This window comes from Rhinopithecus roxellana, chromosome 15 (assembly GCF_007565055.1).
Source record: "Rhinopithecus roxellana isolate Shanxi Qingling chromosome 15, ASM756505v1, whole genome shotgun sequence".
Taxonomy (NCBI): domain Eukaryota; kingdom Metazoa; phylum Chordata; class Mammalia; order Primates; family Cercopithecidae; genus Rhinopithecus; species Rhinopithecus roxellana.
The window spans coordinates 77,509,723-77,534,355 of NC_044563.1; the positions used below are offsets into that span (position 1 = coordinate 77,509,723).

Here is a 24,633-nt window from a genome sequence, read left to right on the forward strand (position 1 = left end):
CCCGCCTCGGCCTCCCAAAGTGCTGGGATTACAGGCATGAGCCACTGCACCCAGCCGATCTCTGTTTCTTTATTAAAGTTTTTTTGTTAAATAATTTATATAAATAAAAAATTCATGCTGTCGTGATTATTATATCTTTATCGTAAATCATGAAATCATATAATAGAAGGTCTTCTACTTTTTTTCAAGACATTCTAGGTCCTTTGCACGTTCTAGGTTCTCAGAATTTTCATGTATTTATTTTTTATTTTTCTGAGACAGTGTCTCAAGGATGGAGTGCAGTGGCATGATCATGGCTCACTGCAGCCCCGACCTCGTGGGCTCAAGCAATCCTCTCATCTCAGCCTCTGTAGTAGCTGGGACTACAGATGCTCATTACCACACCCAGCTAATTTTTTGTCTTTTTTGTAGAGACGAGGTTTCGCCATGTTGTCCAGGCTGGTCTTGAACTCCTAGACTCAACCAGTCAGCCCATCGCAGCCTCCCAAAATGTTGGGATTACAGGCGTGAGCCACTGCACCTGGCCTCGTGTATTTTAGAATCAGTTTGCCAGTTTCTACAAAAAAAGATACAACTGGTAGGAACATATATTAACTTGGGAAAAGTTGACATCTTAACAGTATTAAATCTTTTAATTCATAAATATGATACATCTTTCTGTTTATTTGGGTCTTTATCTCAGCAACATTTTATTGTTTTCAGTGTACAAATCTTGTACATTTTTCTTTAAACTTATTCCTAAATATTTTATGTTCTTTGATGCTATTGTAAATGAAATTAAGAATTTTTTTAAATTTTCAATTGCGCTAAGTACAAGTTATTTTTGTTTTTGGCCTTGTACCTGCTATTTTGCTAAATTTCTGTGTCAGTGTATTAGTTGTTTTGTATATCCTTCAAGATTTTCTTTCTTTCTTTTTTTTTTTTTGAGACGGAGTTTTGCTCTTATTGTCCAGGCTGGATTGCAATGGCACGATCTCAGCTCACTACAACCTTTGCCTCCCAGGTTCAAGTGATTCTCCTACCTCAGCCTCCTGAGTATCTGGGATTACAGGCATGCACCACCACGCCCGGCTAATTTTGTATTTTTGGTAGAGATGGGGTTTCTTCATGTTGGTCCGGCTGGTCTCGAACTCCTGACCTCAGATGATCCACCCACCGTGACCTCCCAAAGTGCTGGGATTACAAGCGTGAGCCACCTTGCCCGGCCAAGATTTTCTACATAAACAATCATGGTATCTCTGAGTACACAGTTTTATCTTCCTTTCAAACCCTTAAGCCTTTTATTTCTTATAAATATTATTGCACTGACTAGGACCTCCAGTACAGTATTGAATAGAAGTGGTAGAGTGGATATCTTTGCCTTGTTCCTGCTCTTAGAGGATAGGTCTTTAATATTTTACCATTAAGTTTGATGCTGACTGTAGGTTTTTTGTGTATGCCTTTTGTCAAATAGAATAAGTTACATTCTATTTCTAATTCTCTGACACTTATTAAAATGAATGGGTACTTCATTTTGTCAAATGCTTTTCTGCATATTTAAAAATTATTGGCTGGGCTCAGTGGCTCACGCCTGTAATCCCAGCACTTTGGGAGGCCGAGGCGGGTGGATCACCTGAGGTTAGGAGTTCGAGACCAGCCTGGCCAAAATACAAGAATTAGCCGGACATGGTGGCAGGCGCCTGTAAACCCAGCTACTCAGGAGGCTAAGGCAGGAGAATCATTTGAACCTGGGAGGTGGAGGTTGCAATGAGCCGAGATCACGCCTCTGCACTCCAGCTTGGGCAACAGAGTAAGACTCCATCTCAAAAAAATTATCAAATGATTTTTCTCCTTTATTATGTTAATACAGTGTATTACATTGATTTATTTTATTTAGTTAATTTTTGTGTGTGCATGACAGAGTCTCCCTGTATCACCCAAGATGGAGTGCTGTGGCATGGTCTTGACTCACTGCAACCTCCGCCTCCTGGGTTCAAGCGATTTTCCTGCCTCAGCCTCCCGAGTAGCTGGGATTACTGGTGCCTGCCACCATGCCCAGCTAATTTTTGTATTTTTAGTAGAGACAAGGTTTCGCCTTGTTGGCCAGGCTGGTCTCAAACTCCTGACCTCAAGCCGTCTGCCTGGCTCAGCCTCCCAAAGTGCTGGGATTACAGGTGTGAGCCACTGCAGCACCTGGCCCATTGATTTATTTTTTCAAATGTTAAACCAACCTTCCATTTGTGAGATAAACCCAACATGGATGAGACATACTATTTTTATATGTTGCCAAATTCAATTTGGTAATATTAAGGACTTTATGTCTGTTTTTTTTTTTTTTTTTTTTTTTTAGTTTGTTTGGTTTTTGAGTTGGAGTCTTGCTCTTTTGCCCAGCCTGGGATGCAGTGATATGGTCATAGTTCACTGGAGCCTCAAACTCATGGGTTCAAGTGATCCTCTCACCTCAACCTCTCAAGTAACTGGGACTATAGGCATGTGCCACCATGCCTGGCTAATTTAAAAAAAATTTTTGCAGATACAGGGTCTCGCTATATTGTCTAGGTTGATCTTGAACTCCTGGCCACAAGTGATCCTCCTGCCTTGGCCTCCCTAAATGCGGAGATTACAAGTGTGAGCTACCATGCCTGACCCTTTGTCTGTGTTTATTGAGGAACATTGTTGTGTGTGTGTGTATGTGTAATTTAAAAAATTTAGTTATATCAGTTACTTAGGCCAGAGGGATGTTAAAATCTCTATGATTATAGCCCTTTCCTTTCCTTCCCGTTCCGTTCTGTTCCGTTCCGTTCCGTTTTTGAGACAGTGTGTTGCTCTGCCACCCAGGTTGAAGTGCAGTAGTGTAGTAGTGGCACAATCATGGCTCACTGCAGCCTCAACCTTGGTTCATGCAATTCTCCCACCTCAGCCTGGTGAGAAGCTGTGACTACAGTTGTGTGCTACCACACCTGGCTAATTTTTACGTTTTTTGTAGAGATGGAGTTTCACTATGTGGCCCAGGCTGGTCTTGAACTTCTGGGCTCAAGCAGTCCACTTGCCTCAGCCTCCCAAAGTGTTGAGATTACAGGCGTGAGCCACTATGCCCAGCCATTTTTTTCCCCCTTTTTATTCAGTCAATTTTTGTTTCTTTTATTTTGAAATTATATTGTTAGATACACATACATTTATGATTGTTATTGTAGGGGAGGGAAAATGGTTTCCCTAAGTTCTTTGGCTGGGTCATTAATTTAGCTGACATGAGACAGATTAACAGGAGAGAAAAACATGTTTTGTTTTTGAAATGGAGTCTCGCTCTGTCGCCAGGCTGGAGTGCAGTGGTGTGGTCTCGGCTCACTGCAACCTCCACCTCCTGGGTTCAAGCAATTCTCCTGCCTCAGCCCCTCAAAGTAGCTGGGATTACAGGCACGCGCCACCATGCCTGGCTAATTTTTGTATTTTTAGTAGAGATGTGGTTTCCCCATGTTGGCTAGGCTGGTCTTGAACTCCTGACTTTATGATCCACCAGCAGATTCAGAAAGAGTTATAATTTTCTTGGATAAAGTACCTGGAAATTTTTTAGAGTCATAATTGTGGAAACTTAGAATTATCTCTTAGTTTTGTTGTTGTTGTTGTTGTTTTGAGACAGAGTTTCTTTCTTATTGCCCAGGCTGGAGCGCAATGGCACGATCTCAGCTTACTGCAACCTTTGCCTCCAGGGTTCAAGCAGTTCTCCTGTCTCCGTCTCCTGAGTAGCTGGGATTACAGGCCCCCACTACTCTGCCTGGCTAATTTTTGGTATTTTTAGTAGAAACGGGGTTTCACCATGTTGGCCAGGCTGGTCTCAAACTCCTGACCTCAGGTGGTCTGCTCGCCTTGGCCTCCCAAAGTGTTGGGATTACAGGCGTGAGCCACCGTGCCTGGCCATCTCTTAGTTTTTTTTTTAAAAAAATCAACTTCTTTGAGAGATAATTTGTATACAAAAACATACTTATTTTAAGTGTACATTTTGATGAGTTTTGACATACTAATCATGTGTGTGAACACTAACACAACCACGGTATAGCACATACCTATTTCTCTACAATGCTCCCTGTATTCATTTTCAGTCACTGCTCTCCATCATTCTTGCCATTCCTAAGTAAACACTAAGCTGTGTCTGCCGCTGTAGATTACACTTAACTTTTCTAAAGATTTGTGTCTGGCTTCTTTTACTCAGTATATTTTTGAGATTCATCCATGAGGTGGTAGATATCAATAGTTTATTCCTTTTTAATGCTGAGCAGTAGTCCATTGTATGAATATTTCACAATTCATTTACCCAGTTAAAGGTGTTATAATATCATTATGGCTCCTGTTGTTTGTAATGAGAAGTCAGTGACAGTTCATATTCTCTTTCCCTCTGTGTATTGTGTCATTTTTTTTCTGTAGTTTATTTCAATATTTTCCACTTATCTTTAGTTTTCAGCAGTTTGACTTTGATTTGCCCACATGCTGTTTTCTTTGTATTTTTCCTGTTTGGAGTTTTCTGAGTTTCTTGATCTGTAAAGTTATGTCCTTCACCAAACTTGTGAAATTTTCTTTCTTTTTTTTTTCTCTTTTAATTTGAGACAGGGTCTCACTCTGTCACACAGGCTAAAGTGCAGTGGCGTGATCTTGGCTCACTGCAACCTCTGCCTTCTAGGCTTATGTGATCTTCCTGCCTCGGTCTCCCAAGTAGCTAGGACCACAGGCGTGCACCACCATGTCTGGCTAATTTTTGTATTTTTTGCAGAGACAGGGGTTTACCATGTTGCCCAGGCTGGTCTCGAATTCCTGGGCCCAAGTGATTTGCCTATGCTGGCCTCCCAAAGTGCTGGGATTACAGGTGTGAGCCACCACACCTGCCAAATTTATGAAATTTTCTGACATCATAATTTTCAAATATTTTTTTCTGCCCTATTCCCCTTTTTCTTTCTGGGCCTCCACTCTCATGTGAGTTAGACCTTTTGATATTGTCTGACAGCTCACTGAGGCTCTCTTCGTTTCTTTCCAGTTTTTTTTTGCTTTGTTTCTCATACTGGATAATTTATTTCTTTTCTTTTTTTCTTTCTTTTTTTTTTTTGTTTTGTTTTGAGACGGAGTCTCACTTCTTCACCCAGGCTGGAGTGCAATGGCATGATCTTGGCTCACAGCAACCTCTGCCTCCTGGGTTCAAGCAATTCTCCTCCCTCAACCTCCCAAGTAGCTGGGATTACGGACATGTGCCAGCATGCCTGGGTAATTTTTGTATTTTTAGTAGAGACAGGGTTTCACCATGTTGGCCAGGCTGGTCTCGAACTCCTGATCCACCCACTTCAGCCTCCCAGAAGTGCTGGGATTACAGGTGTGAGCCACCGCGCCAGGCCATATTGGATAATTTCTTTTTTTTTTTTGGAGATGGAATTTCACTCTTGTTGCATAGGCTGGAGTGCAATGGTGCGATCCCAGCTCACTGCAACCTCCGCCTCCCCTGTTCAAGCGATTCTCCTGCCTCCGCCTTTAGAGTAGCTGAGATTACAGGCGCCTGCCACCACGCCCGGCTAATTTTTGTATTTTAATAGAGACGGGGTTTTGCCATGTTGACCAGGCTGGTCTTGAACTCCTGACCTCAGGTGATCCACCCACTTCGGCCTCCCAAAGTGCTAAGATTACAGGCATGAGCCACTGCAGCCCCATAGTGGATCATTTCTATTGATGTCTTCAAGTTCACTTGCTGTTCTATATCATTTCCATTTTGCTATTAAGCCCATGCAGTAAATTTCATATTTTCAGTAGTATATTTTTCAGTTCCATTATTTCAATTCTGTTTCTCTGCTAATCCTAGCACTTTGGGAGGCTGAGGCAGGAGGACCATTTGAGCCAGGAATTCAAGACCAACCTCGGCAACATAGTGAGGCCCTGTCTCTACGAAAGAAAAAAGAAAAAAATTAGCCAGGTGTCGTGGCACACACCTGTAGTTCCAGCTACCAGAAGGCTGAGGAGGGAGGATTGCTTGAGCCCAGGAGTTTGAGGTTGCAGTGAGCTGTGATTGTGCCACTGCACTCCAGCCTGGGCAACAGAGCAAGACCCCACTCAAAAAACAAACAAACAAATAACAAACCAAGAAATAGAAGGATTCACATTTTCTAATGGTCAAATTCTCTCCAGTTTATTATTTGTCTGTTTCTTGTTTACTCTCTGGTGCTCCAGGTAGATAACTTTTGTGTGTGTGTGTGAGATAGAGTCTCACTCTGTCGCCCCGGCTGGAGTACAGTTGCAGGATTTCGGCTCACTGCAACCTCCGCCTCCCAGGTTCAAGTGATTCTCCCACCTCAGCCTCCCAAGAAGCTGGACTACAGGCATGCACCACCACACCTGGCCAATCTTTGTATTTTTTGTAGGGACAGGGTTTCACCATGTTGCCCAAATTGGTCCCGATCTTCTGGGCTCAAGCCATCTGCCCACATTGGTCTCCCAAAGTGCCAGGATTACAGTTATGAGCCACTGTGCTTGGGCAGAATTTAGATTTTTTAATCTGCAGGTTGGTTGGTCTGTTAGGAGCAACTTTGCGTTTATTGGAAGGAGAAGATCTCTGGCTGCATTACATTAGATGGGCCAAAGAACTGATAAACTGGTGTCAGGGAGACTATTAGAGTGCCGTTGAGATGAAATGAGAGCCTTATCCAAGTAATGAAGAAACAGAAAGGAAAGGCTTTCTGAGGTAGGATTGATGAGATTTGTTAACTGCTTAGTAATTACCCTGTTTAGGATAATTCTTTTATGATTCATCCATTCATCCATGTTCTTATGTATCCGTAGTTTATTCTGCTGTATTGCTGAGTAGTATTCCATTGTAAGACTGTATCAAATTTCTTTATATATTCACTAGTTGATAGATATTTGGGTTGTTTCTATTTTTTGTTTATTATTAATAAAGCTGATCTGAGTATTCAAGTACAAGTTCTTAAGTTGACGTGTTTTCTCTTAGGTAAAGTGCTGTGAGTGGGATTTTTGGCCATATGTTTGTTTAACTTTATAAGAAACTACCAAACTGTTTTCCAAAGTTGCTTTATTATTTTACATTTCTACCAGCAACATACAAGCATTTCAGTTACTCCATGTCCTCACCAACACTAGGTTTTGTCAGTCTTTAATTTTAGCCATTCTAGTAACTGTATAGTGGTATCTCATTGTGGTTTTAATTTGTATTTCCCTAATGACTATTAATGTTGACAATTTATTCATGCTTTTATTTGTCTTTTTCTTTTTTGGTGAAGCATCTATTCAGATATTTTAAAAAGCATCCTGTCTTCTTATTGAGTTGTAAAAATTATTTATTATGGTAATTGGGGAGACCACCTGTATTGACTTTATCTGGACGAGAAACAAGCTGTTCTTAGTCATATTTTTTTTTTTTTTTTGTGGAGACGGAGTCTCGCTCTGTCGCCCAGGCTGGAGTGCAGTGGCATGATCTTGGCTCACTGCAAGCTCCGCCTCCTGGGTTCACGCCATTCTCCTGCCTCAGCCTCCCAAGTAGCTGGGACTACAGGCACCCGCCACCATGCCCGGCTAATTTTTTTGTATTTTTAGTAGAGACGGGATTTCACCATGTTCGCTAGGATGGTCTCTGTCTCCTGACCTCATGATCCGCCCGCCTCGGCCTCCCAAAGTGCTAGGATTACAGGCGTGAGCCACCGCACCCGGCCTTAGTCATATTGTTCTGACAGGAGGTAGTTCCGTAAGTTGGAGCAAGGTGCTCTTCAGAGTTAGGCTCTTACCTTCCTACTGGGAACTGGGAGATAGGGAAGCTGTCTCCTTTGATGTTTGCATTTCAAAAAGATGGCTCCCAGGTCCTTGAAACATTCCTGATTTGTGTGACTGTTTTTAGCCTTTAGAAAGATTTTCTTTTTTTTTTTTTTTTTTTTGAGACGGAGTCTTGCTCTGTCACCCAGGCTGGAGTGTAGTGGCCGGATCTCAGCTCACTGCAAGCTCCGCCTCCCAGGTTTACGCCATTCTCCTACCTCAGCCTCCCTAGTAGCTGGGACTACAGGCGCCCGCCACCTCGCCCGGCTAGTTTTTTTGCATTTTTTAGTAGAGACGGGGTTTCACTTTGTTAGCCAGGATGGTCTCGATCTCCTGACCTTGTGATCCGCCCGTCTCGGCCTCCCAAAGTGCTGGGATTACAGGCTTGAGCCACCGCGCCCGGCCTAGAAAGATTTTCATATACTTGAAAAGGACGGTGAAAGAAAATTTGAAAGACAAGATTGGGGGACTGGTCGGGGGAGCCTTTTTTTGTTATTTTCAACAGGGAGAATTAATTCTCTTAGTTGTAATTGTATTTTCCCTTATACCACATAAGTGTGGCTGTATTTCTTTACTGTCTATTCCATTGCATCGATCTGTTTGTCTTTCCTTGTAACCGCATAGTAAATGTTGAAATCAGTGCATCTTCCAACTTTGGTGTTTTTTTCCAAAATTGTTTTGAATATTCCAGATACTTTTTATTTTCATATAAATTTTAGAATCAAATGATCAGCTTTTACAAAAAGCTTGCTTGGAATTTGATTGGGTTTGTATTGAATCTGTAGATCAATTTGGGAACAATTGACATCTTAACAATATTGAGTCTTCTGATTCATGAACATGGAAGAGTGCTCTTTTTCTTCTTTAGTTTCTCTTGGCAATGATTTGTAAGTTTGAGAGGCTATAGGGTTGAAGAGGGAAAGCATTCTCTTTGCCCTCTAAAGGTTCACTAAAAATTAACTGACAAAAGGTAGATGAGTAGGATAAAAAAGCATATAAAATTTATTTCATGTGCATAATAAGCACAGGGGAATTGCAGGAGAATGATAACCTGATGAAGTCCAGATGCTTATATACCTACCCTTCTTTAACAGGGAAGGGGAGATCTTAAGATAGTTGCATTTCTTTTGCAGAGACGTTTTCTTAGATAAGGAGATTCCAAAGATAATCCCTCTTGGTGCTTCTGGAAAGAGGACCAGAGTGATGGGCTTGGGGGAAGGTTGGAGACAGACCTTGGTTCTAAGGCTTATTTCTGAGACTTTTCAATTTTCTTTTCTTTTCTTTTCTTTTTTATTTTATTTTATTTTTTTGAGTCAGAATCTTGCTCTGTTGCTCTGTTGTCCAGGCTGTAGTGTAGTAGCACAGTCACGGCTGACTGCAGCCTTGACCTCCTGGGCTCAGAAGATCCTTCCACCTTTGCCTCCCAAGTAGCTGGGACTACAAGCTTGTGCCACCACACCACTCTAATTTATTTATTTATTTTAAATTTTTTGAGATGGAGTCTCACTCTGTCGCCCAGGCTGGAGTACAGTGGCATGATGTGGGCTCATTGCAACTTCCACTTCCTGGGTTCAAGCAGTTCTGCCTGCCTTAGCCCCTCCGCGAGTAGTTGGGATTACAGGCGCCCACTACCACGCCCGGCTAATTTTTGTATTTTTAGTAGAGACAGGGTTTTGCCATGTTGCCCAGTTGGTCTTGAACTCCTGACCTCAGGTGATCCACCTGCCTTGGCCTCCCAAAGTGCTGGGATTACAGGCATAAGCCACCTCACTCAGCCTAATTTATTTTTATTTTTTGTAGAGACAGGGTCTCACTATGTTGCGCAGGCTGGTCTCAACTCAAACGCCTGGACTCAAGCAGTCCTCCTGCCTCTGCCTCACAAAGTGTTGGGATTACAGGTGTGAGCCACCACATCTTGCCTCAGTTTTCTTTTTCTTTCTTTCTTTCTTTCTTTTTTTTTGAGACAGAATGTGGCTGTGTCCCCCAGGCTAGAGTGCAGTGGCGTGATCTTGGCTCACTGTAGCAGCCTCTGCCTTTCAGGCTCAAGTGATTCTCCTGTCTCAGCCACCCAAGTAGATGGGATTACAGTTATGTGCCACCACGCTTGGCTAATTTTTGTGTTTTTAGTAGAGACAAGTTTTTTGCCATGTTGCCTAGGCTGGTCTCAGACTCCTGTGTTCAAGTGTTCCGCCTGCCTTAGCCTCCCAAAGTGCTGGAATTACGGGTGTGAGTCACTTCGCCCAGCCAGTTTTCTTTAATTCAAAGCACTCAGCATACCAAAGCATCATATTGTGGGGTATCGTTTTCTGTACCCTAACAAGGCCAAGAAGACAGCTCCTACTCTTTGTATTATGGCCTCAAAATTCTAGCCACCTTGGCCTCTCTGAACTCCTGTTTTTGTCTCTTATTTAGCAACAATGCCAGCTCTGTTTGCATTTGCTGTCCCTGTACTGCAGACTGGAAACTACCTCCAGGCAGTGAGCTGGAGCAATTGTAAGGCTGCTTTCATATGTATTCCTTTCTCAGTGATCATAGTCCTGTGCTGCCTATTGTCCAGTGTATGAAAACATTGTTTCATATGTTTTGTCCAGTTGTTTAGTTCTGTAGGGCCACAGGGCAAATCTGTCCCTGGTACTCCATTTTGGGCAGAAGCAGAGTCCTAAGTTATCTTCTGGACAGGTTAAATTTGAAGTATTTGCAGGATATCTATGCCTAGTATGTGTAGTAAACATTATCGGAAAAGGAGCTGGAAATGAAGCTAATGACGTGGATAGTGTAGGAGTTGATCAGTGCCCATTAATTCCTTGTGAAGGATTGGAATGGTGATGAGAAAGGAGGTTGTGGTCACAAAATAACAGAACAAAGTTTGAGGTGTTTTTTTGTTGTTGTATTTTGTTTTGAGACAGGGTCTCACTGCGTCATGCAGGCTGTAGTGTGATGATAACTCAACTGTAGCCTCAACCTCCTGGGCTTAAGCAGTCTTCCCACCTCAGCCTCCCAAGTAGCTAGGACTGCAGGAGCACACCACCGTGCCCAGTTAATCTTTTTCTTTTTTTGTAGAGGCAAGGGTCTTGCCATGTTGCCCAATCTTGTCTTGAACTCCTGAGCTCAAGATATTCTCCTGCCTTGGCCTTCCAAAGTGCTGGTAGCCAGGCATGGTGGTGTATGCCTGTAGCTACTTGGGAGGCTGAGGCAGGAGAATCACTAGAGCCCAGGAGTTTGAGGCTCCAGTGAGCTTACGATCGTGCCACTGTACTCCAGCCTGGGTGACACAGTGAAACCCTGTCTCTAAAAACAAACACCAGCCACCACCATGAGCCACCTTGCCTGGACCAAAGTTTGAGGTTTTCAGTGTAGATTATCTGTGTGTTAATAACGTTCAAGGAATGGCTTTGCTGCCAGAAAACCAGACACCGCATATTCTCACTCATAAGTGGGAGCTGAACAGTGAGAACACATGGCCACAGGGAGGGGAACAACAGACACCAGGGTCAGTTGGTGGGGTAGGCAGGAAGAGGAGGGAGAGCATTAGGACAAATAGCTAATGTATGTGGAGCTTAAAACCTAGATGACGGGTTGATAGGTGCAGCAAACCACCATGGCACACATATACCTATGTAACAAAGCTACATGTTCTGTACTTGTATTCCAGAACTTAAAGTAAAATTTAAAAATTAAAAAAAAAAAAAAGAAAAGAAAGAAATGGCTTTGTTGGTAGGCTATTGGCAAGGAATGAAGTTTAGGAGGAGGAAGAACTCCAAGGTGTTAGTCTCAAATAGATCATGAATATGGATACTGAGGTCACAAGGTTGTTGTAAAGGGTAGAAAATAAGGAATATGACTAGATGCTAAAAAGTATCCATGTGGGTAGAGATGAGATGAGAGAGTAGTAGATTAGAGGTGCTGAAACATTTTAGTCTAAGGACCCCTTTAAACTTAATAATTAACAAGGACCCCAGGGAGGTTTTCTTTATATGGATTTTATATATCAGTATTTACTGAACCAGAAATTAAAACTGAGAAAAAATTTAATGTTTATGCATTAATGTATTTTAAAATAATAATAAACCTATGTGTTAACATAATTAGCATATTTTCTATGAAAAATAGTTTTCAGATAAAAATCAGTTTAAAGAATACTGTTTACATGTTGTAAATCTCTTTCATGGAAGAAGCTTTTCTTATCTGCTATATTTAATTGCAATATGTTGTTTTGGTTGAAATATAGAAAATCTGATGATTATATAGCTAAATAGTTGGAAAGCAAAGAGTATTTTAATAGCTTTTAAAGATAATTGTGGATATTCATCTTTGATACTATACCAAAACTTGACGTGTTGGTGTCTTAAAGGTTAGTTGCATTGTGGGATCCGAAACCACATCAATAAACATTTTGCTTTTATTTTTAAATTTGTTTTATTTTTTTTAATATTTTTATATTCCTGGCAGTCTGTGAGGTTTTTTTTTATACTAGCACATTAAAATCTATTTGTTTACCTTGAATTTTGAATGGACATTTTACCTATGTTGTATAGGGGAAGAGAAACCTTTTCTTTACCTTTTTATGTTTAGAGATTAGGGCCTGAAAATTAAACTGACAAAATGTTATACAACCAACAAGTTTATATGACCACTGGGCAGTAACAGATCAGTTACACTGAAGCAGCAGGGTTTGCAGTAGAGAAAGAGTTTAATGATTGCAGAGCATTGAGTGAGGACATGGGAAGAGACCCTCAAATCTATCTCCCCTGAGGAGTTATGGGCTGGTATTTTACGTTTTAAGGGGATTGTGGAAGGTAAGGGGCTGGAAAATTGAGGTCGTTGATTGGTTGAGATATGGGGGATGAAATCATCAAGATGTGGAAACTGCATTCTTTTGTGAGTCAGCTCCTCTGGGATCCTTCAAACCAACTGGCGTTAGTGGGGTCCTTCAGACAGGCTGATGTCAATAATTTCACTGCTGTGCAGGACCTGAAGTAATATCTTAAAGGGAAAACTCAATGTTTTATAATGTTCATGTTTTCTATAGAACACTTAAGGGAAACTTTAATCTCGTAGCAGGGTCTATGTGATTCTGAGACAGCAGGCACCAAACACTGGTGAAGAAGCTAGTCAGAGAGCAAGCTGACCTCATGATAAACACTGCATGTGCTGCAAGCCTTGTTTATTTTCGTTTCTCTCCCGCTCTTCTTCCCTGATGAATTTCATACAGTATATAGGGACAGTTTCAAAATGACAGATTAACAGGAGGGAAAAACAGAGTTTATTTACATGTGCAATGTGCATACACATGGAATAACTCAATGGTGGGTAACTCAAAGGCGTAGTTAGTTAGAATTTGGGGTCAATATACTATCATACTAGATTAAGAGGAGAGAGGAGAAAGCCCCTAGTACTGGGAAAACAAATGACTTCTTTTTTTCTTTCTTGAGATGGAGACTCGCTCTTGTCGCCCTGGCTGGAGTGCAATGGCATGATCTCGGCTCATTGCAACCTCTACCTCCTGGGTTCAGTCAGTTCTTCTGCCTCAGCCTCCTGAGTAGCTGGAATTACAGGTGCTCACTACCACACTCAGCTAATTTTTTTTTTTTTTTTTGTATTTTTAGTAGAGATGAGGTTGCACCACATTGAACCAGGCTAGTCTCGAACTCCGGACCTTAGGTGATCTGCCCACCTTGGCCTCCTGAAGTCCTGGGATTACACGTGTGAGTGACTGTGCCCAGCCATGATTCTTTTTTTTTTTTTTTTTGAGATGGAGTTTTGCTTTTGTTGCCCAGGCCAGAGTGCAATGGCACAATTTCAGCTCCCTGCAATCTCTGCTTCTCTGGTTCGAGCAATTCTTCTGCCTTAGCCTCCCAAGTAGCTGAGACCACAGATGAGCACCATGATGTCTGGCTAATTTTTGTAAATTTTTTTTTTGTAGAGATGGGGTTTTGCCATGTTGGCCAGGCTGGTCTTGAACTCTTGACCTCAAGTGATCCATGCACCTCAGCCTCCAGAAACACTGAGATTATAGGTGTGAGCCACTGCACCTGGCCTAGTGGCACATTTTTCAAGATAGGCCATATGATAGGTTATGAAACAAGTCTTAATATATTTTTAAAATAGAAATAATATGTTTTCTCAGACCATAGCAGTATAAAACTAGAAATCAATTTGAAGAGGAACTCTCAAACTATAAAAATTAGAAATTGAACAACCTGCTCCTGAATGATCTTTGAGTTAACAATGAAATCAAGATAGAAATTAAAATTGTTTTAAATGATTGATAGCAGTGACAGAAGTTGTCAAAATCTCAGATACAGCAAAAGCAATACTAAGAGGGAAGTTTGTAGTGCCAAATACCTTCATCAAAAAGACAGATCACAAATTGACAATGTAATAATATCACACCTCAAGGAACTAAAAAAACAGGAAGAAACCAAACACAAAGCTAGCAGAAGAAAAGAAATAACAAAGAAGAGAACTAAACAAAATTGAAACCAAAAAATACAAAGGATCAATAAAATTAAAAGTTGTTTCTTTGAAACGATAAACAAAAATGATAGACCAGTAGCTAGATTAGCTGTGAGAGGATTCAAGTAAGCTTAGTCAAAAATGAAAAGGGAGATACCATAACTGATACCACAGAAATACAAAAGATCATCTGAGACTACTGTGAACACTTATATGTATACAAACCAGAAAACCTAGATGAACTGAATAAATTCCTGGAACACACAACCCCCCAAGCTTGAACTAGGAAGAAACAGAAATCTTGAACAGACCAATAGCAAGTAGTTTGATTGAATCAGTGATTTAAAAAATCTCCCAACCAAAACATCCCAGGTCCAGATGGATTCACAGCCAAATTCTACCAGACATTCAAAGAACTGATACCAATTCTACTGGAACTATTCCAAAAGATCAAGAAGGAGGGAATCCTCTCTAACTCATTCTCCAAAGCCAGTCTCAGCCTGATGCCAGAGCCAGGAAAGGACACAACAAAAAAAGAAAACTGCAGACCAGTGTCCCTGCTGAACATAGATACAGAAGTCCTCAGCAAAGTACTAGCAAAACTGGATTGAACGGCATACCAAAAAGATAATTCAGCACAATCAAGTGGGTTTCATCCAAGTGAGGCAAGGATGGCTCAGCATACACAAGTCAATAAATGCGATTCACCACATAAACCAAATTAAAAACCCTATGATCATTTCAATAGATGTAGAAAAAGCATTTGATAAAATCCTGCATCCGTTTGTGGTAAAAACCCTCAACAAATTAGGCATAGAAGGAACATACCTCAAAATAATAAAAGCCATATATGACAAACTCACAGCCACTATCATACTGAAGAGAGAAAAGCTGAAAGCATTCCCCCTCAGAACTGGAATGAGGCTGGGCACAGTGGCTCATGCTTGTGATCCCAGAGCTTTGGGAGGCCAATTCAGGAAGATCACTTGAGTCCAGGAGTTCCAGACCAGCTTGGGCAATATAGTGGGACTCTTTCTCTAAAAAAATTTAAAAATTTGCTGGCCATGATGATACATGCTTATAGTCCTAGTTACTCAAGAAGTTGAGGTGGGAGTTCAGGAGTTCAAGGTTACAGTGAGTTATGATCATGCCATTGCACTCCAGCCTGGACAATACAGTGAAACCCTCTCTCTTAAAAAAAAGAAAATAAGAAAATAATTTCTTTTTTTTTTTTTTTTTTGAGACGGAGTCTTGCTCTGTCGCCCAGGCTGGAGTTCAGTGGCGCGATCTCGGCTCACCACAAGCTCTGCCTCCTGGGTTCACGCCATTCTCCTGCCTCAGTCTCCCGAGTAGCTGGGACTACAGGTGCTCGCCACTACGCCCAGCTAATTTTTGTATTTTTAGTAGAGACGGGGTTTCACCATGTTAGCCAGGATGGTATTGATCTCCTGACCTTGTGATCCACCTGCCTCGGTCTCCCAAACTGCGTGAGCCACTGCGCCCGGCCAAGAAAATAATTTCTTCTTTTTTTTTTTTTTGAGACGGAGTCTTGCTCTGTTGCCCAGGCTGGAGTGCAGTGGCCAGATCTCAGCTCACTGCAAGCTCTGCCTCCCAGGTTTACGCCATTCTCCTGCCTCAGCCTCCCGAGTAGCTGGGACTACAGGCGCCCGCCACCTCGCCAGGCTAGTTTTTTGTATTTTTTAGTAGAGACGGGGTTTCACCGTGTTAGCCAGGATGGTATCGATCTCCTGACCTTGTGATCCGCCCGTCTCGGCCTCCCAAAGTGCTGGGATTACAGGCTTGAGCCACCGCGCCCGGCCTCAATAATTTCTTAATGTAGTTCCTTTTGTTAGATCCCAGTGAGGTAAATGTGGCAAAAAGCCCAAAGGAAAAGATTTTTTGTGTGTGAATACGTGGAATGTCTCCATTGACATAACTTGATTTTTCTAATATAAGTTTATATTTGTAGTTGACAATGTAATGAAAGTTAGAGATGTTCAGTGAGCATCTATAATATTGAAGGATAACATCAATCACAGAAGGCAACTGTCATGTTTTCCTACAATTATCCGATTGTCAGAGTGAATAGTAAGCTAGGTGGATTGACTCTGTAATGTATTTCACATCTTTTTAGGTAAGAGCATCTGATTCTTCATATATTTTAGAACTGAAGGAATATGTGTTGTAGCATGAAGACACAGCTACCGATAAAATCCTTGTATAAAGAATTATCAGGCTGGGCATAGGGGCTCACACTTGTAATTCAAGCACTTTGGGAGGTTGAGGCTGGTGGATCACCTGAGGTCAGGAGTTCAAGATCAACCTGACCAACATGGCAAAACCCCGTCTCTACTAAAAATACAAAAATTAGCCAGATGTGGTGGTACGCATCTATAGTCCCAGCTACTTGGGAGACTGAGGCAGGAGAATTGCCTGAACCTGGGAGGTGGAGGTTGCAGTGAGCCAAGATCCTACCAGTGTACTCCAGCTTGGGTGACAGTTTCAAAAAAAAAAAAAAAAAACCCACAAAGAATTGTTAGATAATGTGTTTTCTGCTAGGAAGTTAATTTAGGGAAGCACTACCTGAAGATTAAGGCAGAAAATGCCCACCTACTTCTCATTTCTATTAGATGAATGTACCTTGTCAGTAGAGGGCCGACAATGTCAGAGACTGAATGAATAAGTGTAGCACACACACACACCCCGTCTCCCTATACATGAAATAGAGAACCAGGGATGTGTGGAGAATTGGGTTAAAAGCAAGAATGTGTGAGAGGAAAGGGCCTCATAAACTTCTGTTAAGCAAATTGCTCCCTTTCGTATATGTAAGGTTACTACAAAAACGGAAGGGGAATAAAAGTTTCTCTCACTGAAGACAGGTGGGGGCCAGGCGCGGTGGCTCATGACTATAATCCCAGCACTTTGGGAGGCCGAGGTGGGTGGATCACCTGAGGTTAGGAGTTCAAGACCACCCTGGCCAACATGGCGAAACCCCATGTCTACTAAAAATACAAAAAAAATTAGCTGGGCATGGTGGTGGGCGCCTGTAATCCAGCTACTCAGGAGACTGAGGCAGGATAATCATTTGAACCTGAGAGGTGGAGGCTACAGTGAGCCAAGATTGTGCCACTGCACTCCAGCCTGGGCAACAGATAAAGACTCCCTCTCAAAAAAAAAAAGAAAAAAGAAAAGTGGGAACGTTTCTCTTAATATGTAAATCTTGGCTGGGCTCAGTGGCTCACACCTGTAATCCTAGCACTTTGGGAGGCTGAGGCGGGTGGGTCACGAGGTCAGGAGATCGAGACCATCCTGGCTAACACAGTGAAACCCTGTCTCTACTAAAAACACAAAAAATTAGGTAGGCATAGTGGCACGTACCTGTAGTCCCACCTACTCAGGAGGCTGAGGCAGGAGAATTGCTTGAACCCGGGAGGCAGAGGTTGCCATGAGCCAAGATCACGCCATTGCACTCTGGCCTGGGCGACAGACCGAGACTGTCTCAAACAAAAAACAAAAACCATGTAACTCCTCCCAAGCTTTTCTTCTTATTTTTACTTTTCTAAAATGTAGGGGAGATAATCTAAGTGTTTTCATCCCATTCTGTTCACTGATTTTGGTAATCCAGGCTTCCAGCTATAAAACTTACCATAATCAAATGTAATATAAAGAAATTCTTTTGCCAGCTGTGTTGCTTAACGGCCTCTATAGTTCTGAGTAGGGTGATCACCCATCCCAGTTTTAGCACTGAAAGTCATCCATCCTGGGAAATGCCTCAGTACTGGGCAAACCAGGACAGTTGGTCACTCTCATGCTGAGTTGGGGGGACAGCATGTAGGGAGGGAGGAAACCAAGGAAAATGAGAAGTCTTGAGGTATGAAGAGAACATTTTTTTCTTTTTGAAGCATATTTACTATAGCTAGGAAAATTGAAAATTAATAAGCTTGTATCAGTGTGCTTAGCAGCGAATTAGTGGTTTGCTGCATTAAGGGTGAATATTAAGTAGGCCTCTGGCCAGGCACAGTAGCCTGTAATCCCAGCACTGTGGGAGGCGGAGGTAGCAGGATGACTTGAGCCCAGGAGTTTGAGAACAGCCTGTAGAACAAAGTGAGACCCTTGTCTCTACAAAAAATAATAAACAAACATCAGCCAGGCGTGGTGGCGTGTGTCTGTAGTCCCAGTAACTTGGGAGGCTAAGGCAAGAAGATTGCTTGAGTCCAGGGGGTTGAGGCTGCAGTGAACCAAGATCATAGCACTGTACTCTGGTCTGGGCAACAGAGTGAGACCCTGTCTATAAAAAACAAACAAACAAAAAGGTGGACCCCTGTGTTTAGTCCTGCGTTCTTCAGGACCCATACTAAAAGACATGTAGGGAAATAAGAATGCAGAATGCCATAATGGTTTTGAATTCTCTTGAACATAGAACGTTCTGCCTTCAATGGAGGGCTTTTGTTCTAAGATGCAGTCTTTTTCCTGCTGTAGGTAACCTTATTTTAGGAAGTGGAGATACAAACCTTTTTTTTTTTGAGACAGAGTCTCGCTTTGTAACCTAGGCTGGAGTGCAGTGGTGCGATCTCAGCTCGCTGCAACCTCTGCCTCCCAGGTTCAAACAATTCTCTTGCCTCACCCTTTTGAGTAACTGGGACTACAGGCGTGTGCCATCACACTCAGCTAATTTTTGTATTTTAGTAGAGATGGGGTTTCACCATGCTGGCCAGGCTGGTCTCAAACTCCTGACTTCAAGTGATCTGCCCATCTTGGACTTCCAAAGTGCTGAGATTACAGGCGCGAGCCACCACACCTGGCCACAACATTTTTTTTTTTTTTTTTTTTTTTTTGAGACGGAGTCTTGCTCTGTCGCCCAGGCTGGAGTGTAGTGGCCGGATCTCAGCTCACTGCAAGCTCCGCCTCCCGGGTTTACACCATTCTCCTGCCTCAGCCTCCCGAGTAGCTGAGACTACAGGCGCCCGCCACCTCGCCCGGCTAGTTTTTTGTATTTTTTAGTAGAGACGGGGTTTCACTGTGTTCGCCAGGATGGTCTCGATCTCCTGACCTCGTGATCCGCCCGTCTCAGCCTCCCAAAGTGCTGGGATTACAGGCTTGAGCCACCGCGCCCGGCCAACATTTTTACTTTCAAATATAGGGCCTTTGTGCAATTGCAGACCACTGTAAACATTATTTGTGTCTATATTTGATACTTAAACTCCAGCTCTCTTTTGATTAGCAAAAAAAAAAAAAGAAAGAAAGAAAAATAAATACAGTTAATACTAAGAGTAAGACTTCCTGTAACATACTTGGCTGACCAATTTTGGGTTGTACTTTTGCCTTGGTGTCTCTCAACAAGCTTATCTTTCTTCCTTAGTCTTGTTCTTGGTTTCTTATCTTACAGAGAGGTGTGGGAAATGGAACTGGATAGACTCAAGAATCAGGATGGCGAAATAAATAGGAACATTATGGAAGAGACTGAACGGGCCTGGAAGGCAGAGGTAAGAAGAGGAGCTGATATCTTGAAAGTCTTAATTTCAGGCTTCCAGATGGTATCTACTTTTGGCATAGTAATAGGAGAGCCAGTAAGCTTTTGTTTTCACTACCTAGGGGTAGCTTTGTGTATGTAAAATTAGTAAAATATTTATATGTGTGTGGCTTCTTTAGATCTTATCACTAGAGAGCCGGAAAGAGTTACTGGTACTGAAACTAGAAGAAGCAGAAAAAGAGGCAGAATTGCACCTTACTTACCTCAAGTAAGTACCGTTCCATTCTAGAGCTTTAATTGTCTTGCAGTTTGTTTGTTTAGGTTTTTTAATTCCTAGGCCAGCTAGTCTGGCACTTATTCTATCTGCACAGGAATTTTTTTTTTTTTATTTATTTTTATTTTTTATTTATTTTTTTTGAGACGGAGTCTTGCTCTGCTGCCCAGGCTGGAGTGCAGTGGCCGGCTCTCAGCTCACTGCAAGCTCCACCTCCCGGGTTCACGCCATTCTCCTGTCTCAGTCTCCCGAGTAGCTGGGACTACAGGCGCCCGCCTCGTCGCCCGGCTAGTTTTTTGTATTTTTTAGTAGAGACGGGGTTTCACCGTATTAGCCAGGATGGTCTCGATCTCCTGACCTCATGATCCGCCCGTCTCGGCCTCCCAAAGTGCTGGGATTACAGGCTTGAGCCACCGCGCCCGGCCCTGCACAGGAATTTTAAGGCTATCTCTGTCTGCAGTAGCAATTGCTCAGTGATTTTTCTTCCCACATTCTAAAGTTCTGTACTCTAACTCTTCGCTTCTGCAGTTTTAAAGTTTTGCATTTTTTAATGTTTTGTTTCCATTTGGATAAACACTATCTGTTAAAGCCAGATATAATAGCATGCTCCTGTAATCCCAGCACTTTGGGAGATCGAGGCAGGAAGATGACTTGTGCCCAGGAGGTTGAGGCTGCAGTGAGCTTTGATTGCACCACTGCACTCCAGCCTAGGCGACAGTGAGACCCTGTCTCTAAAAAATAAAAAATAACCAGCATCTGTTAACCTATCAAAGCATAACACTGGTCTTTGGAGATTCATTTCCTATGTAGTCATTTATTTTCTTTCTGCCATGGAACTTGGAGGACCCCTGTGGCATTTTCAGGCAGACAAGAACGTTCTCTCTGTTGTTGGTTCTCTTTCTCAAATACTGAAAAGATACTGGAGTTAAAGTGAGGCAAAGGAATTAGAGTCTTGGGCTTCTCCTGCACCTGCTTCCACCTCTTTTTCTCAACGGCAGTTAGCCAGCTACTATTTTGCTTTTGCTATCTCAGAGAATTAGGAATTGGACTTTTTTTTTTTTTTTTTTTTTTTTTTTTAAGACAGGGTCTCCCTCTGTAGTGCAGTGGTACCATCTTGGCTCACTGCAGCCTCTGGCTCCTGAGCACAAGCCATCCTCCTACCTCAGCCTCCCAAGTAGCTGGGACTATAGGCGCGAGCCACCACACCTAGCTTATTTTGCATTTTTTTAAGAGACAGGGTTTAGCCACATTGCCCAGGCTGGTCTGGAACTCCTGAGCTCAAGTGATCTGCCTGCCTTGGCCTCTCAAAGTGCTGGGATTACAGGCGTGAGTCACTGTGCCCAGCAGGGCTTTCTTTAAATCTGTAAATTCCTGTTGGTTTCTTGAAAGGTCAACTCCCCCAACACTGGAGACAGTTCGTTCCAAACAGGAGTGGGAGACAAGACTGAATGGAGTTCGGATAATGAAAAAGAATGTTCGTGTAAGTGTATTTATGAGTCATCATTCAGTCAGTATTGGTCTGTGCTCAACACTTCCCGCAATCGGGAGATAGCCTTTTGCATTGCCATTTAGGGCAATGCAACTACTATTCCTTTAATAGTTTTCCTGATAATGGATGGTGCTGTCTTTCTAGAGAGCCTCAGTCAGTTCAGCAGTAAAAATAACCTTCTTTTTTTTTTTTTAGGACCAATTTAATAGTCATATCCAGTTAGTGAGGAATGGAGCCAAGCTGAGCAGCCTTCCTCAAATCCCTACTCCCACTTTACCTCCACCCCCATCAGAGGTAAGAGAGCTGGCTTTGGGGGGAAGTTCACCTTTCTGTGTTGGTAGCAGAAGCAGAGTCTTCTACGTGTTCTTTTTATGAAGATATTGGGATCATCCCTATTCAATACAAGAGTTGTTCATTGATTTCTTCTCCAGTTTTGTAAACTTTTTTTTCTTCCTTTCTCTCTTGTCCTCTACCTCTTCTCCTCTGCAGACAGACTTCATGCTTCAGGTGTTCCAACCCAGTCCCTCTCTGGCTCCTCGGATGCCCTTCTCCATTGGGCAGGTCACAATGCCCATGGTTATGCCCAGTGCAGATCCCCGCTCCTTGTCTTTCCCAATCCTGAACCCTGCCCTTTCCCAGCCCAACCAGCCTTCCTCATCCCTTCCTGGCTCCCATGGCAGAAACAGCCCTGGCTTGGGTTCCCTTGTCAGCCCCCACGGTCCACACATGCCCCCTGCCGCCTCCATCCCGCCTCCCCCAGGCTTGGGCGGTGTTAAGGCTTCTACTGAAACTCCCCGGCCCCAACCAGTAGACAAACTGGAGAAGATCCTGGAGAAGCTGCTGACTCGCTTCCCACAGTGCAATAAGTAAGTATCTTCAAGGACTGATTCAGATGTCTTTATCAGAGAAATGCTTATGGGTTAAAATAGAGGAGGTTACATGGGTGTTCCCTGTGGGTATAGTGTAGGCTTTCTCTCCCTCAACATTTTTCTTTCTCAGGGCCCAGATGACCAACATTCTTCAGCAGATCAAGACAGCACGTACCACCATGGCAGGCCTGACCATGGAGGAACTTATCCAGTTGGTTGCTGCACGACTGGCAGAGCATGAGCGGGTGGCAGCAAGTACTCAGGTGAGAAAAGCCACGTGGGAGAGAACTGAGGCCTGCTGAGGGCTGGGGAAGAGGTAGATTTCAGAAAAATGTGGGGAGGGAAGAAGCATTCCAGTCAGAGGTGACTAGTCTGCTTTTTTCCTTTGCTGGACTGGGAAATAAGTGATTTTTGTGATATGCTCTGTTACTCAGACTCTCTTCCCTTCCTCTGACAATGTTTCTACCTACAGCCACTTGGTCGCATCCGGGCCTTGTTCCCTGCTCCACTGGCTCAAATCAGTACCCCAATGTTCTTGCCTTCTGCCCAAGTTTCATATCCTGGAAGGTCTTCACATGTAAGACTCTTTTTCTTTGAACACTGTGATATGGAGAAGCTGGAGGTGAGGAAGGAGTGGGTTTACAGGTGGAGTGCAGGAAGAAACCATCAGTTGGGTTATTTGCAGCCCTACTGGGAAAATGCAAATATTTTAGGCAAGAATCTATATTTGGATTTTTATTTCTTTTGATATAAATCTTTTTGCTACATGGAATTATGGGCATAAAAGGCAAGGAGACCCAGAGGTTCCTTACCTTTTGACCATGCCGCCTCTGTTCTACAGGCTCCAGCCACCTGTAAGCTATGTCTAATGTGCCAGAAACTCGTCCAGCCCAGTGAGCTGCATCCAATGGCGTGTACCCATGTATTGCACAAGGAGGTAGGTGTTACAGACTTTCCTCATTGTCTACACTTTCTCTTCTGACAGCTAAAATAATTTTTCTTTCTCATTTTCTACTCTTTTTTTTCCTGATAGCTAAAATAACTTCTCTTTTACTGTGTTGGTGCTCTTTTTTTTTTTTTTTTTTAGACAGAGTTTTGCTCTGTTGCCCAGGCTGTAGTGCAGTGGTGCAATCTCAGCTCACTGCAACCTCCACCTCTCAGGTTCAAGTGATTCTCCTGCCTCAGCCTCCTGAGTAGCTGGGACTACAGGCGCCCGCCAACACGCCTGGCTAATTTTTGTGTTTTTAGTAGAGACGGGGTTTCACCATATTGGCCAGGCTGGCCTCAAACTCCTGACCTTGTGATCCGCCCGTCTCGGCCTCCCAAAGTGTTGGGAGTACAGGCGTGAGCTACCGCGCCCAGCCTTTTTTTGTTTGTCTTTTGAGACAGGGTTTTATTCTGTTGCCCAGACTGGAATGCAGTGGCATGATTATAGCTCACTACAGCCTCAATCTCCTAGGCTTAAGATGCTTCAGGCTCTAGTAGCTGAGACTACAGGTACATGCCATCATGCCCAGCTAATTTTTTTTTCCTTTTTAGTAGAGACAAGGTCTTGTTATGTTGCCTAGGCTGGTCTCAAACTCCTGGGCTCAGGTGATCCTCCTGCCTCAGCCTCCCAAAGTGCTGGGATTACATGCGTGAGCCACTGCACCTGGTCTCTAATGTCTAATCATAAGGTTTTCAGTAAATTGTGGCTTAAACATTAGCAGAATTCAGAATACTGCAGTTAGGATCTCTCAACTTTTTACCCCATTCCCTTCAGGGGACTGGATAAGCAATTCATACTGAGCACTAAATCACTTTCTTGGAAAATTGACCATGAGTGATAATCCCACATATCTAACTATTGTTCAAAATACAGCATTGTCAGAAGACTTTGCCTAGATGAGAGGAATGGAATGGAGGACCTGAGTATGAGATTAGTAACTCCATTACAGAATAGCTTGGAAGGCTTGCCGGTTAGAGATTATCTTCACAGGCTGACGAGTCATTCCTATTTTTTCATGTTGCCAGGCAGAGTTAAGTCTCTTAGTAGCAGGGATGATTCCCTCTTAACCATTTTGTTTTGTTCATTTTGCTTTTCCAAGAGGTAGAAACTGAATTTACTTCTAAATTCTTGGTAAGAAAAATTCCTGAATAAGATTTGAGGGTGTCAGGTATTAGAACAGAGACGCTCATCTCAGGCGAAATAGATCCTAAGGGGGAGCAAGCCACACTAGACATTCAACAAAAAGCAGCATCATGAACACTTTCATCAGCTTATTGTTAATGTTCCTCTTAAAAAGGACAGGTTCACTTGCACTGA

At 42.8% G+C, this 24,633-nt stretch overlaps 1 protein-coding gene across 1 annotated transcript in view; it reads left to right on the forward strand.

Annotated features, from left to right (window-relative positions):
* The window catches only part of RNF214 (ring finger protein 214), a 57,431-nt gene that overhangs the window by 29,979 nt on the left and 2,819 nt on the right, over positions 1-24,633 (forward strand). The window contains exons 7-14 of the mRNA XM_030917386.1: positions 19,613-19,709; positions 19,876-19,964; positions 21,360-21,450; positions 21,655-21,753; positions 21,949-22,325; positions 22,459-22,591; positions 22,801-22,905; positions 23,170-23,265. Of these exons, the coding sequence (XP_030773246.1) occupies positions 19,613-19,709; positions 19,876-19,964; positions 21,360-21,450; positions 21,655-21,753; positions 21,949-22,325; positions 22,459-22,591; positions 22,801-22,905; positions 23,170-23,265 (1,087 nt within the window). The remainder of the gene's footprint in view (positions 1-19,612; positions 19,710-19,875; positions 19,965-21,359; positions 21,451-21,654; positions 21,754-21,948; positions 22,326-22,458; positions 22,592-22,800; positions 22,906-23,169; positions 23,266-24,633) is intronic.